Source organism: Megascapheus bottae, chromosome 19 (genome assembly GCF_031878675.1).
Source record: "Megascapheus bottae isolate mThoBot1 chromosome 19, mThoBot2.hap1, whole genome shotgun sequence".
Lineage (NCBI taxonomy): Eukaryota > Metazoa > Chordata > Mammalia > Rodentia > Geomyidae > Megascapheus > Megascapheus bottae.
This window is the reverse complement of record NC_143527.1, coordinates 35,727,713-35,742,444: the sequence shown is the minus strand read 5'-3', so window position 1 is coordinate 35,742,444 and position 14,732 is coordinate 35,727,713. Positions and strand designations below refer to the sequence as shown.

The 14,732-nt window shown below is 42.9% G+C and overlaps 1 protein-coding gene across 1 annotated transcript in view; it reads left to right on the top strand.

Moving 5' to 3' along the window:
• LOC150049833 (laminin subunit alpha-3-like) overlaps nucleotides 1-14,732 on the top strand; it is a 129,530-nt gene that overhangs the window by 92,689 nt on the left and 22,109 nt on the right. The window contains 10 exon segments of the mRNA XM_090353538.1: nucleotides 2,044-2,152; nucleotides 4,759-4,856; nucleotides 6,040-6,184; nucleotides 7,958-8,084; nucleotides 8,169-8,308; nucleotides 9,968-10,083; nucleotides 10,822-10,948; nucleotides 10,950-11,001; nucleotides 11,004-11,039; nucleotides 11,813-12,017. Of these exon segments, the coding sequence (XP_090209664.1) occupies nucleotides 2,044-2,152; nucleotides 4,759-4,856; nucleotides 6,040-6,184; nucleotides 7,958-8,084; nucleotides 8,169-8,308; nucleotides 9,968-10,083; nucleotides 10,822-10,948; nucleotides 10,950-11,001; nucleotides 11,004-11,039; nucleotides 11,813-12,017 (1,155 nt within the window).

Below are 14,732 nucleotides of genomic sequence, written 5' to 3'. Positions count from 1 at the left end.
AACCAGGAGGTGAGTTATGGGATCCAATATTGTCCCCAGCATGGAAATTAGGGATCCAGTGTGCATTTTCTTCAAAGACCACATGGTCTAGAAATTTGGTTGCGATTCAGTGATGCTGCTTAACGTCTTTAATCTTTGATCAGTTCTACATGGACACTAAATTCAGTATTCTCATCTCAAAAGCTCTGTAAAGTACACAGATGCACAGTGCAATGAAAAAAGATTCATTCTCAATGTTAAGAAGTATATATAAAAAGTGTACACACTGTCAGAGTTGGGGTAACTCATGTTGAATTATTGCAGGTGAATAAAAAAGCCAAGGTTTAAAAAATTGTTCTGATAAAAGGCTCCTTCTGAGAGCACTCAGTGGACAAAAAATTTTAAAAATGCTTTTCTTTGGGGCCAGGAGTTTGGCCTGGTGGTAGAGTGTTTGCCTAGCATGCAGGAAGCCCTGGATTTGATTCCTCGGTACCACATACATAGTAAAAGCCAGAAGTAGTGCTGTGGCTCAAATGGTAGAGCTGTAGCCTTGAGGAAAGCCCAAGGACAGTGCTCGGACTCTGAGTTCAAGCCCCTGGATGGGCAAAAAATGATTTTCTTTGCATGACATTTCAAGGACTTTCTTTTATTAAAGAATCAGTACAAGAGGTGTTTCCCCATCAAATCGATTATATAGTTGGCTCTAGGTACTGGAGTCCCTTGAAACAGTAGTTGGAGAATTACAGTAAACCCACCAGTTCTTGGCTAAGACCTTAAACATTCTATTGCCTCTACATTCACGTTGCTTTTTGTGAAGACTATGATGACCTGAGTGGTTGGATATCTTCCCTGATGTGAAAATGGAAGAAATTATGTGAGAAGTAACATTTTTTTTGTCAGTCCTGAGGTTTGAACTCAGGGCCTGGACACTGTCCTTGGATGTTCTAAGGCTAATACTCTGCCACAGCACCGCGTCTGGCTTTTTCTGTGTATGTGGTACTGGGGAATAGAACCCAGGGCTTCATGCATGATAGGCAAGCACTCTACCATTAGGCTATGGTCCCAGCATAAGAAGTAATGCGTTTAACCCTTTTACTAATTACAAAAAAAAAAGAAGTAATGCGTTTAAGTTACATAGAATGAAATTTTCACGAGTTGAGAGATGGCTGTTGAATTAATGTCAAGCTCTTATAACCCTAAAAATACAACCCTGAAGGCTTTGTATTGTAGAATTTGTGTATGTGTATGGGTCGGGGAACAGGAGGACAGACCCAAACCAGGTTCTTGTGTATATGAAATAAATAACCTATCTCTGATCCCCTTCTCTTCTTTGGCACAAACATGAGATGGGTTTCAAAGTACTTCCCAGAATGTTTTCTCACTCTTTGAATAGATGATTTGCATCTACTGGTAACATTAGCCCCAAATTAACCCCCCAGGAAGTGCACTGTCAGATGGAAGAACACTTCACCTGAAGCCAGCCACAGAGACTCAGGAAGGGATCTCCATATCCCATCCATGCAAGCCCACCTTGCAGCTGAATCCCAACTCCTTCCATCTCCCAGATCACATGGCTTAATTCTGATGTTACATGATCCAAAGTAGAGAAGGTTCTAGTGATGCTTGGAATAATCTCAGAAGAGCTCTGAGAATATTTCAAGTGCAAAACATTTCAAAACCAAAGAAAGAAGGACTTCCCTTTCACAGTTCCATGAAATTGTCAATGGGGTCATTGAGGGGGAACTGCATGACCCTCTGTTTGAGAACACCAACATTTGCTTTGCAAACTCTGTCATTAGACATCTAGGACAGTATTCCACTAGACCAGGAAGCAATGATTTCCTAAATGTCAGGGTGGCAATTCAATGACAAAAATGAGTTTGGAAAGAAACATTGAAACCGTAGTAGGCTGCACCCCCTTTTCATCTGCTATGTAGGAAATTTCACTTGTTTCATTTGGTTATATGTAACAAAAACTGAAGAGAATCAGTCAACCCAGAGGAAGGTGCATTATGGGAGAGAGTCCCAGACTTTGAGCTAAGGAAACTCTGTTCCCTCTTGCAGCATTCTCTGCCGCAGCCTAGTGGTGGATGGCAGCAGTCGCCTGGCTGTGTATGAACTGTTAGCAGATGCAGACATTCAACTCAAGGCCCACAAGGCCCAGTTCCTTCTGGTATGTTTCTGTTTTGCTTAATATGCTTTAGAAGAATTTTGTGGATTGCCTGTATTTAAAAAAAAACTTATTTAAGAGTTTGGCTGTACTTCATTACATCTATAAAATTAATCTGTGATGAATTTCCAGTTTAATCTCTGTTCTCATTAAGAGCCTGACTTGCGTCTTCATTTATTTAAGTCTTTATAATATTACCTCATAAACTTTAGCCATCAAATGTGACCATCTCACTGATTCCTTTTCATTAAGTTTTATTAATTACTAGTTGGAATGTTTTTGTTTTTACATCTCTTACCTTATTATTAATACCAGAATATAAAAATGTCATTGTTTATTTATTTTTTCCATTTTACTGTCTTATTATTTTTTAAATTGGCAAATTCCATCAGACTTTTACAGTTTATAATCATTTATTTTTATTTTTTGCCAGTCCTGGGACTTGGACTCAGGACCTAAGCACTGTCCTTGGGCTTTCCTCAAGGCTAACACTCAACCACTGGAGTCACAGCACCACTTCCAGCTTTTTCTATGTATGTGGTACCCAGGAATCAAACCCAGGGCTTGATGCATGCTAGGCAAGCACTCTTATCACTAGGCTATGCTCCCAGCCCCTATAATCATTTTTTTAAAACTCAATCTTACCTGAGTGCTGGTGGTTCATACCTGTAGTTCTAGGGAACTATAGAATCTGTTTAAGGCCAGCCTGAGCAGGAACATTTGTAAGATTCATTCTTAAAATCAGCAGGAAATAAGCAGAACTGGAGGCATGGCTCAAGTGATACAGTGCCAACCTAGCAAGCTCAAAGCACTAAGTTCAAACCCAGTACTACGAAAGAACTACAACAACAAACAGACAAAAAATTCCTCTCTATTTCAAGAGTATTAGCTGGGTATACACTCTTAAGAGTTAAAATGGCAATGGGAAAACCTCAATAACATTCATGCTTACCCTTGTAATGATGCAGCTTGAACACAGAGACAATGAGATCTGTCTATGAAAGGGTAAAAGTCTATTATTATTATCTCAGAGAATTTCAGCTTATTCATATCTGAAGCAACTTCCTATTATAACAGGTATTAAGCATGTATCATGCCCTGGGAAATGCCAGGCCACCTTATGAGACTGTGTCTTATATATTCATGCCTGATAGTATTAAATTCTCCCCTATCTCCTTCCCTCCTTCCCCCTCTCTCCCCCTCCCTCCTTCCCTTCTCCCTCTCCCTCTCCCCCTCTCTCTCCTTTTCTTTTCTTTTATTTCCTTTTTTTAATTTTCTTTTCACTAGTCCTAGAGCTTGAACTCAGGGCCTGGGCATTGTCCTTGGGCTTTCTCAAGGCTAGCACTTGAGCCACAGCACCACTTCTTCTATGTATGTGGTACGGAGGAATCCAACTGAGCTCTTCGTGCATGCTAGGCATGCATTCTACCACTAGGCCAAACTCCCAGCCCAGTATTAAAATCTTTGAACATTAAAATATTCAGTGTTTTAAAAATTATTACAGAATTATGGCTGTTTTATGGTAACATAACAATCAAAACAAGTCAAACCTCTTCATCTTTGGAAATTATCTTGGGAATGACTTTTCATCTTTTAAGTAGAGATTTATCTTTTTTAAATGTCACTGAGGGTCAAGGTCGACTAGAACAAATATACCATGAGGGCAGGGGCCTTGTTCATCTTGGCCTTGTAGAATTATAACCTCCCCCTCCCCAGTCTCAGTGATAGGCAATGAAGTTTTTTTGTTCTTCGTAATAGTTTTACCGTCAAGTGGGTAATGCAGTTTTGATTTTAAATATATCATGCTGATACATAACAGTGATTTCTTTCTTTTTTTGGTCAAAGAAAGGAACTCAAACTTGATTACCTGATGCTTTTGGTCATTGGCTATCAACTGAGCCATGCCTCCAACCCTAACAACTGACTTTCTTGTATGATTAAAATGTATGTCTGTGGAAAAAAATCCTTTGGCAAAGTCCAAGTGTGCATGTCTTGTGAGGTGTTCTTTAGGAAGAAGGATATATCTCCCAGGCTCCCTGGCTGCCTGCTGCCGCCTCCCTTCTCCTCCTTTCTCGCCCACTGGTCTCTAGAGCCAGCACAGGGAAAGAGAAGAGCCACGTACTGAAAAACATTGAAAAGAGTTATTATTGAACTTTCATTGATTTTGTTCTTCAGCTCTTTTTATTAAATTATTCCAATAGCAATTTGACTCAGTGATCCTGAGACAATACCATGAGTCTTGCCACACTGCAATATTTACTATTTTTAAATAATAATCATAACTTTTCAGGATGGACTCTTAATCCCCTCCCTCTCTGTTTTGGTCCTGGGCTTGAACTCAGGGACTGGGTACTGTCTCTAAGCCTTTTTGTTCAAGGCTAGTGGTCTACCATTGAACCACAGCCCTACTTCAGGCCGTTTGGTGATTAGATAGAGAAAAGAGTTTCACAAACTTTTGTGGGGGCTGGCTTCAAACCAAAGTCCTCAAATCCCAGTCTCTTGAATAGCCAGGATTATGCAAGAGCAGCTAGTGCCCAGCTCTTAATTATTTTTAAAATACTGGTTTTGCTGGTAACTGCACCATGCATTTTTGCTTGCATACTCAACAGCATCAGATTTGTATCATACCCATTGAAGAATTCTCAGCAGAATTTGTGAGACCTCAAGTGCACTGTATTGCCAGCTATGGGCCATTTGTGAATCAAAGGTAATGTGTTTTGTTCCTTTTTTCCTTATTGATGCTCTGAATGATACTGTAATACTTCTAAGACTTGCCTGTCCTCTATCTGAAATACTTGAAATTGTAAGTGTTCAACATTTCAGGGTTTTGGAGTTTATAAAATCTAAAATAATTGCATATGCATAATGAGATATCTTGGGATGTGATACAAGTCTAAATTTGAAATTCTTTTGGGTGCCATGTATATCTGATGTATATCACCTATAGGTAATTTTATGTAATATTTTTAGTTGATTCTGTGTTCTGGTTATGACCTGTCATGTAAGTTGGGTGTAAAACTTTTCACTGTGGCATTATGTCAGTTCTCCAGAGAAGCTCAGATTTTTGAACATTTTGGATTTTGGACTCACAGAGTTCAACCTCTACTTAACTTAAGGAATGATTGTAAAGCCAAGGTGCTGAACTCTGATGATAGATGTTAGAGCAAGAAAAGATAGCAAAACAATTTTCTTGAGATGTCAGTTAATACCAGGGTGTGGACATAGTGTCTGGATGGGGAGAAATGGTTAAGCCCGGCACTTAAATGCAGCTTCACTGAGTTCTACTCTGAGGCCTCACTTTGCTCCAATCCTTTAATCTTCATGTCTGAGTCTCTTCATCTGAAAAAAAAAAACCACACAGATAATGACTTATCTCACCAGGATGTTATCAGAATTAATTCAGTGATTCTGAGTTTTAGTTAGGGTTTTGGGTTTTTTTGTAGATTCAAAATTCCAGTTTTTGTAGTTAGAACTGTAGAAACCAATAAGTCAATGCAGAACTGGCTGTTCCCCCAAAGAAGTGATGGGAATTTGTTTCTCTTTTCTGGAGCATAATATCAACATTAATATAGAGAGATGAATTTCATTGGTATCCTTTTAGTTACTTGGAGAAAGTGAAGTTTGAGTACGTTTCTACCTAGCATATTGTACTTTGAAATTAGAATTTCTTTCTGGCTAAAGTAGTTGCATTGAGGGAGCTAGAATGTGCGTGGCTCATAGATTACAGTATTTCTCTATGAAAGCCTTTGGAGTCCTGCAATCCCCCTCAGGGAGCCACTTGGTGAGTCCTGAGTCCTGTGCTCAAAGTCTGACTCTTTGCTGATAGGTAGCTGTGTAGCGTTCTTTGATTATTGTAAAAAAATGAAATTTTTAAATATTCTGTTTTTCAGTGCCACATGTGTCTCCTTGCCCCATGAAACTCCCTCAACAGCCTTAATTTTAGATGTCCCTCGTCGGGGGCCTTCTACTCTCTTCCCCCAGGAGCTTTTCTCTTCTGCAGATGCCATTCCTGGAGTCACATTGGAAGGCCCACAGGTAGGATTTTACAGGAGTGTGCTATTTCTAGACCAATAATAGCATCTACCTAATCTGGAAACTTGTTCAACATGCACACCCCCAGAGCTTCAGACTTGGATGAGAAGCTCTGGGGGTAGGCCTGTTGTTTTTCTTTTAAGATGCCCTCCAGGTTAACCTGATACTCCTAAAATCTGGAGATTCCTATCCTCGAATGTGGACAGCCCAGAAATGCAAGTATCCAGTTAATCCTGGTCACTCAGCCTGAGGTGCCCTTCTCCTTTGGATCTTTGTACATAGGACATTTCTCACGGCACATGTGTGATGCTTTGTATTTTCATGGGCTACTGTGGTTTGGCACAGTAGCAGTCCTAAATATGACTTTGAGGATCTCTGCTGTAACTAATAAGCTGTTACACAGTCCTTGTCCATCTTGAACAGTAACTTTCAGGCAAAAAGTCCTCAACAAACATGTGAATTGCTTATCAGAGCACAGAAATGAAATATAATCTATGTTTCTTTTTTTTTTACTGTCAACTGTAAACTCTCAGATGTTGTAAAGTTCTAGATTCTGGAAATATATTTAAGATTCTGATGATATTATATCCTTGTATTCTTAAAGACCACTTATATTAGTTTACATAGCAGCATACTTGGAAATTGAAGGGACTTGAGAGAGAAAAATCAAATAAGATCCTAAGGGAATCTCAGTCAAGGGAACTAAACTAAAAAAGAATTTGACTGAATTCTAGTTTTGTCATGAAACTAATATATGATCTTCTGTGAGTTGGCTAGCCTTACTTATGCTGCTGTTGGGATATTGTCTTGTCTTTGGGAGAGAAGAGAGTTCTTACATTTTCGAGGAGTGTGGCTCTGGATTTCATTGTGCGTGGTCGGAGGTTGAGGGTGGGTCCAAGTCTAAGATAAGGGCTGGAATTTGTGTGGTGTGGCCTTTCCATCCAGGCCAACAGAGGGAACCCCTGGGCTTCCTTATCATCTTGTCTAGTTAGCAAAAGACACAGGATGTAATAGAGTTTGAAATGTGTCAGTGGTTAAATATCTCAGATGGAGACCGAGTGTTTATTACATAGTTATTACAAGTAGTGCTCATTTCTACACACATACCTATGGGACATGCCCAGGACTGCAGATGCTGGGTTGTGTGCTTTTCAAAGGTAATTAACCAGATTATCCTTTCTTCTTCCTGACTCCACGAAATGTATAGTTGTAGCACAGTTTGTTGTCCATTTGGTGGGTGAGAGACATTTCATTTTCTTCCAGTTGTAACAGCAAATTAAGTCTTCTATAAATATCCATGTTAAGGTTTCTGTAGTAATATGTAGGTTATCATTTTGCTAGAGTAAATACCTAGGTTGTTTTGGATGTTTAACCTCTTTGGTTCATTTCACATTGCTATAAAAGAGTACATGAGACTGGGTCCTTTATAAAGAGTAGAGGTTTACTTAGCTCATGATTCTGGAGGTTGGGAAGTTTAAGAATGGTGGCCACATCTGCCAAAGGACCTCTACTATGACTTAACAAGGCAGAAGGCACAACAGTAGGACTTGGAACTGGGCAGTTGCTCTGAGAGACCCTATTAATGTGTAATTCACGGGGGCCTTGTATTTATGAACACCTCCTATTATACTGTCCACCTTCCTAACACAGCCATATTGGGCAGCTGACTCTCATGGATTTTGATGGAATAACTGGTATTTAAACCACAGCAGCTTCTAGCTATCCCCTCACTATTCAAAGCTTTTCAGATTGTTGTTGTTTGTTTTTTCCTCTTAGAACCAAGTGACCCTGAAAGGACTTGTACCACACCTAGGCCGATATGTCTGTGTCATCCACTTTTATCAAACATTGCACCCAGCATTTCCTGCCCAGGTGTTTGTAGATGGAGGACAGCCATGGTCAGGTGAGCTGCCGTGAACAGGCCCTGGGATGCATGCCTGGTGTCCACAGGCTGGCTTGTGACAGGAATTCTTCTCGCTCTGCCTAGGTTCCTTCCTCGCCTCTTTTTGCCCCCATGTGCTTGGCTGCCGGGACCAAGTGAGCACTGAAGGTCAGGTCGAATTTGACATCTCAGAGCCTGAGGTAACTGTGACTGTGAAGGTTCCAGAAGGAAAGTCCTTAGTATTGGTGAGTTCTGCGTGTCCTTCCAAACCTTGGTGGCCATTCTGTGAGTTTGTTTGGCTCATGACAATAATTGTTGAAGTCATATTTATGGAAAAAGGTTTCATTTCTAGCTATCAAAAGTAAAAGGGAGTTGGCAATTAAAAGCAAGAAAAACAGGAATGATAGGGAGTGGGCATCCTGCCTGTCTACCAGCCTCTGCTTAGTCCTCATCCAACTTGCCTCTTTCTCATTTTCCACTCATTCCTTCCCTCTTTTGCCCCCTGCTGCTTCTTTCTCTCAGTTTTCTGCCATTTTCTCTCATGTTCCCTTAGTGCTCTCCTTTCTCTTTGTCCCTATGTGTTGGAATTTCCTCAGGTTCCATGTTATACGCTCCATATGTATTTTCACTTTTTAACAACATCAGTGCCTATTGATTCTGCTTTCTGCCCTGTGGTTATGGCGCCCACATCTCTACATTCAACACCTTTCCTGAACTCCTGATACACATGTGACTATCTACTGAATGGCTCCAACACCAGCAATCTCATGAGACCTTTAGACTTGGCCTGTTGCCTGAAAAGACTCAGCACTGCTTACTTTTTAATTATATGGAATGAGGGACTCCTGGCTTCTCATTATTCAGACTCCTGATAATAGGCCCTCTCCCCCTCCTCAGAACCACAGTCTGTCACTCTGCCATATTGGCCTGCTTTGGTGCTCTGGCAGGTTATCTAGTCTCTCATTCAGACTGAACCAGAACTTCTGGCCCTGGTCTTCCTCTTTCAGTCCTACATCCCTGTTGTCCACCTTCCCCTCTCCTGGCAGTTACTCACCTTGTTGAATGGCCCTGGGTATGCCATACAGCACAGCCACTTTCTAGGGAAATCCTCACAGTGACAGGTTCTGCTCTGTTTCACGGTGGCCTTCCTCCTTCCCTGCTCTGCCTGCCTTCCACTGATCCACATTTCTCACTCTGGTCCACCTTCCTCAGACCACTCCTGACCTTTTCCTAACTCATCTTTTATCCACCTCTCCTGATATTCCCTTTTTTCCCCTGTCCCCCTGCCACTATATTCTCTGTTGTGCTTATCATTTACCACCTCACATAAGTCATTTTCTTTAATGCCACTAGACTTTTACATGCTTGTAATTTTTCTGATATTTCTACCCACTCTGTACCTGGAAAAATCCATTGGCCCATTAACCTGGCTCATCAGGAGAAATGAATAGTAAGGCTTATAAAGACCACAATGATTCTTTACAAGTAATCTTCTGGGGCCAGCCCAGGATTGAGGTTGCATGTTGGCTCTGCCATTTCCGCTTACTTCATTTGGATCACAGAATGACAATCCCTGGAGGTGCAGGGGAACCCCAGGCATGGGTCATCTGAGGGCTTGACCTTTCTAGCAGACCTTGTTTACCTCCCAGTCTTCTGCTCTTCTTCAAGGCTACTGAAGCTCTCAGCAGGTGTTCCATGGAGTCTGCCCCTCACTCAATTTCCTAGCACATATGGAATGAGCCTTTCATCCAGCATTATGTTTGCTCCTGAGATTCATTTTTACAAATTCTGTTTCATTTGGCCTTGGGCTAGACAATGGAGGGCACAGATCTTAGCGATCAAAAAGTGTAACCAACAGCCAGTGGTGTGCAAATCCAAGTAGCATGATCAAAGGTTTCTTTTAGGTCCGAGTTCTAATGGTGCCAGCCGAGAATTATGACTACCAGATACTTCACAAAAAATCGGTGGACAAGTCCTCTGAGTTTATTAACAGTTGTGGAGGGAACAGTTTTCATATCAAGTACGTGTCACTTTGTGGGAAGCCTCTGGTATGGGAAAATGCATGCTCCTATTCTCAAGCATCCAGGGAGGGGCTGGGCCTGGATCCTTTCTCTCCCCTTGCCTCCCACCAAAGAAGTGGTGAGGCAGGAGTCCAGGGAGGATGAAGCTCTGCCTCTGCACCCATGAACCCTGCCATGTACCCGGAAGCCAAGTGATAAACTACCCTCAGCCTTGAACTCAGCAGAGCTCCACCCTCACGCTGGGTTCTGGAGTCTGTTAAGGAAGGGCCTCTTCCTCTCTGAGCTTTTCTGTCACCACAGATTTGTAAAAGAATGTCACTTGTAGGCACCTCCGTTACTTTATTTGTGAAGTGGGGTTAGGCCTAATTAGCGGGTTGGAAAAACCAGCCTTCCACTGCATAACCTTCAGTATGTGGAGATGATTCTCTTCCTCCTAATCCTGTTATCAGTTTTTTTAAATTATACACATATAGGTGTGCGTTTAAAAGTAACTTTTATTGAGATATAACTCACATACTGATAAGTGTACGGTCACCCTTTGATTCTAGCCATCCCGAGTTCCCACTCATCCTTCCTGTGATGTCCTCTTTGGTTGTCAGGGGAGAGGGCAGATTCCCATGTCTTTTCTCCCCAGGTTCCAGAACCCCTCCCAAAGACACAGCTAGTGGAGCACCGGGAAAGGGAAGGTGGTGGGGGGCATTTCTGGGCACAAATCTGAGTTGTTTTTATTTCCACAGCCCCCAGACAGCCTCCGGATTCTGTAAGAATTCTGCCAGGTCCCTGGTGGCCTTCTACCATAATGGCGCCCTGCCTTGTGACTGCCACCCAGCAGGGGCTACAGGCCATCACTGCAGCCCTGAGGGTGGGCAGTGCCAATGCAAGCCCAATGTCATCGGGCGGCAGTGTACCCGCTGTGCCATAGGTCACTATGGATTCCCACGATGCGAGCGTAAGTGTTCACCTGGAGGTCTTGTGAAATGCAAATCCTAATTCAGGAGACCCAGCCTGGGCCTGAGACTCTCATTTCCAGTGAACACCCAGGTCTCTCTCACCTATGCCTCTAGGCCAGACCATGCTCTAGTGGCAAGGCTCTAGAATATAAACATTTGTAATTCCTGTGCTATATGGCCCAGGTAACTTGGTCTGGCATGTGACTGTGGACTTTTCGTGGACAGCTCAATCCTCTTCCTAGTAGATTTTGGTACTGAGCTAAACCTCTGTTGAAATAAGAGAATCAGAGTTACATGATGGACTAGTTGCTGAGCTATCTAAGAATAATCACAAAGCATGGGGTCAGCTCCTGTGCCATGGCAGGGAGGAGTGGTTCTGACACAGCCTGGAGCCGTGTTGCTATGTTAGGGCTTCAGCCTTGCAGCATAAGGGCTTGCAAGGGCCGATTCAGGGTGTAGCCCTTGGTTTGCTTTCTTCAAGAACCTTCAAGTGAACCCGCACTAGCAGTTTGGTGGGTTACTTTCTAGTGTGGAGTCCGTTAGCCTACCTGTGCCTCACGCTGGGTCTGTACACTATTTATCAAGATAATTTGCTATATTTGTTTTTGACTCCCCAAATGGGCCTTTCAGGTCAGTCATGCACAACAGTGTTCACAATGAAGCGAAAACAAAACACGTCTCCTGGCTGGACTTCTAGAAGTCCTGGCGGTTGGTGTGCCCCTCGTGGTGGTCAGGCAGTGATGTCTAACCTCAACCGATATTTCGTTATTCCCTGCAGCATGCAACTGCGGTGGGCGTCTTTGTGAAGAGACAACAGGGCAGTGCCTCTGCCCTCCCCACATGATCAGAACCCAGTGTGAGACCTGTGAGACCGATTCCTTCAGCTTCCATCCCCTGACAGGATGTGTGGGCTGCAACTGTTCCAGAGAGGGCACCGTTGAGGCTGCCATCCACGAGTGTGACAGGGATAGTGGACAGTGCAGGTGAGCTGTCGTGGGCAAGGAAGATGCCCTCCATCCACATGCTGTACTGCGTCCACTCCCTGGACAGACTGGTCAACATAGGGTTGATTGATTGGTCCACACAGGCTCAGGGTAGCGGGGAAGAACCTGGGTGGCTGGATGCGGCCTCACCTGAGGTCATTATCAGCCTTGCCCATTTGTTCCAGCATGCTGTGCCAGCAGCATTGTGTGTCCACGACACAAAAGGTGGGGGAGGACTATGAATATGTAGTGAGTGATCAGTGACCTTCACTGTGGTATGCGGTGATGAGCACCTCTGTCTGTATTCTAGCACTAGCTAGCAGCACTGCCAAAGACATAACAAAGCCTGAAGTCTTCGCTCCTCCCCGCTAACTCAGATGCTTCATAGTGGAGCCTGCTGAGGAAGGAGGCAGAGTGGGCTGCAATGCTCAGGAGCCACAGGAGCACAATGGCTAAGAGAGCTCTGTTTTGGCAGAGGTTTCGTCCAGTGGGTCTGGCCTAGCACAGGATGATAGATAATGGTATCACATGATCCCCGGTGAAGAACTTGATCTCAGCTGGGTTGGATAGCAGCTATAGAGAATGAAGAACAGAATCCAGTCTCCTAGAAGAGACTGGAGTATTTAATCAGGGATTTTTATGACAGGAAAATGGAACCTCCGGGATCCAGGTCAGACTGGTTTGTTCAGGAGAAAGCATTAGATTCACCATCCACCTTACACACCTTACACTGGCACCCCAGGCATGTGGATGGTGGCAGCCCTCAGTGACCCCAGCTTGTGTTAGTTTCCTCTAGCTGCTGTACAAACGAACGATACTTGGGGTTTTAAGCAATCATAGCTTTCTCCCACACTACTCCAAGGCTAGAATCCTGAAATCAGAGTGTTGGCAGGTTCCCTTCCTTTTGAGGCTCCAGGGCTTTCTTTAACTACCAGGTATATTGCCTGGGCTTGTGGCTGCATCACTCCAGACTCTGCCCTGGTGATCCTATGCCCTTTTCTTTGGATGGCTCTGTCCTTGTGTGGCCTTATCCTCTCTGTGTATGTCCATCTTTTAATTTCTTACAAGGACACTTGTAAGAAATTAGGATCCACTTTACTCTGGTATAGTCTCATATTGGTTACATCTGTGAAGACCTATTTCCGACATGGTCACAAAACTTGGACATATCTCTGAGGTGCACACTTGAACTCTCTGGAGCAGTAGTGTCATTTTTCTTCAGGAAAGACCCTTCTCCTCATCTTTAACTGTTGCCTGCCAACTCTTTTAGGCTGCTGGGGCCTTGTAGGGAAGTAGAGTGAAAAACTTGACTCATGGAACATTCTGAATCTTTATACCATGAGTGTGAGTCTGGCTTGAGTCAACTAGTCAGTCAATCACCAGGGATGGGCCCCAGGAAAACCTGTGCTTAATCACAGGAAGGGCGGGAATCAAGAAGGAGGGGGGAGGGATGGAGCAGCCAGGGATGGTGTTCAGTCAGGGAAAATAAGCATGAGGACTTCCTGCCCGAGTGCTAGTGGAAGGGAGTTTTAGAAGGGAATTCTGACCAGAAGACATGGCTGTAAACATAATCTCACAGTTTCTCAGTGCTACTGCCATGGTGCCTATTGGGGGATGTGTAAGGTTTGGGGAAGAGAAGTACTTTAATAATATTTTAACTTGGTTCAGGCAGCTGGAGGTGATGGATGAACTTATGCAGGAAAGAGTTCTGACACTTTTCCTAGCTGATACCGGAAGATTCCTAACTCAGCTACAAAGCTTGTTGTATCATTCTGCCCAAACCAGAGGCAGAATTTGACTGAGCTGCACCACAGTTAACCTTAGATATTACACAGTTTAACTTTGACACTGAGCGCTGTCAGAACCAAATGGGGTGACATACCTATCCATGATTAAAGCGAGTTTGCCTGAAAGAAGGTCTTGGCAGACATATAAAACAAATCGTGTACTTTATCATATGACTATAACTTGTACAGATTGTCCATGGTAGTTGTTACAAATGCTGAAAAATTTTAATTGCCCCCAAGGTATTATTTCATTATAAAGTATCAGAGTGGGAAGCAAATTTTCCCCATAAGAAAATTTTCTAATGGAAATGAAGGCTATGTTTAGGAAAACTAGATATGAAAGAAATGATCAGGAATACAGTATCCATCTTTTCTCAATGGCATCTAAGTCAGTGGCCTTGCAGCTGAACATATTATCACAGAGCTTACAACTAGAATTTTTTTTTGCCAGTCCTGAAGTTTGAACTTGGGGCCTGAGCACTATCTTTGGCCCTCCTGAAGGCTAGAGCTCTACCATTTGAGCCACAGCAGCAGCTTTTTCTATGTGTGTAGTACCAAGGAATCAAACCCGGGTCTTTGTACATGCTAAGCAAGCACTCTACCACTAGGGCAAACTGCTGGCCCACTACTAAAATGTTAAGTTGTATTCTGACTACTTAAAAGTTTTATAGGTTATCATATTCACTAAAAGAAAAATAATCAGACTATTAGAATACTAATCTACTTTAAAAATAAATTGCAAAAATAATTCTAACAAAACATGATATGGAATCTTCATCTAGAGGAGTTGAAATAAACTCAATTTGGACCATAAAACTGAGTTCTTGGCCTGTCTTGACCCATGATAAAGCCACTGGGAACAAATTGCCTTCCTGGATCTCAGTTTCCTAATGTGTAAAATGAAATGTGGAGAAAATCATCTCTAACT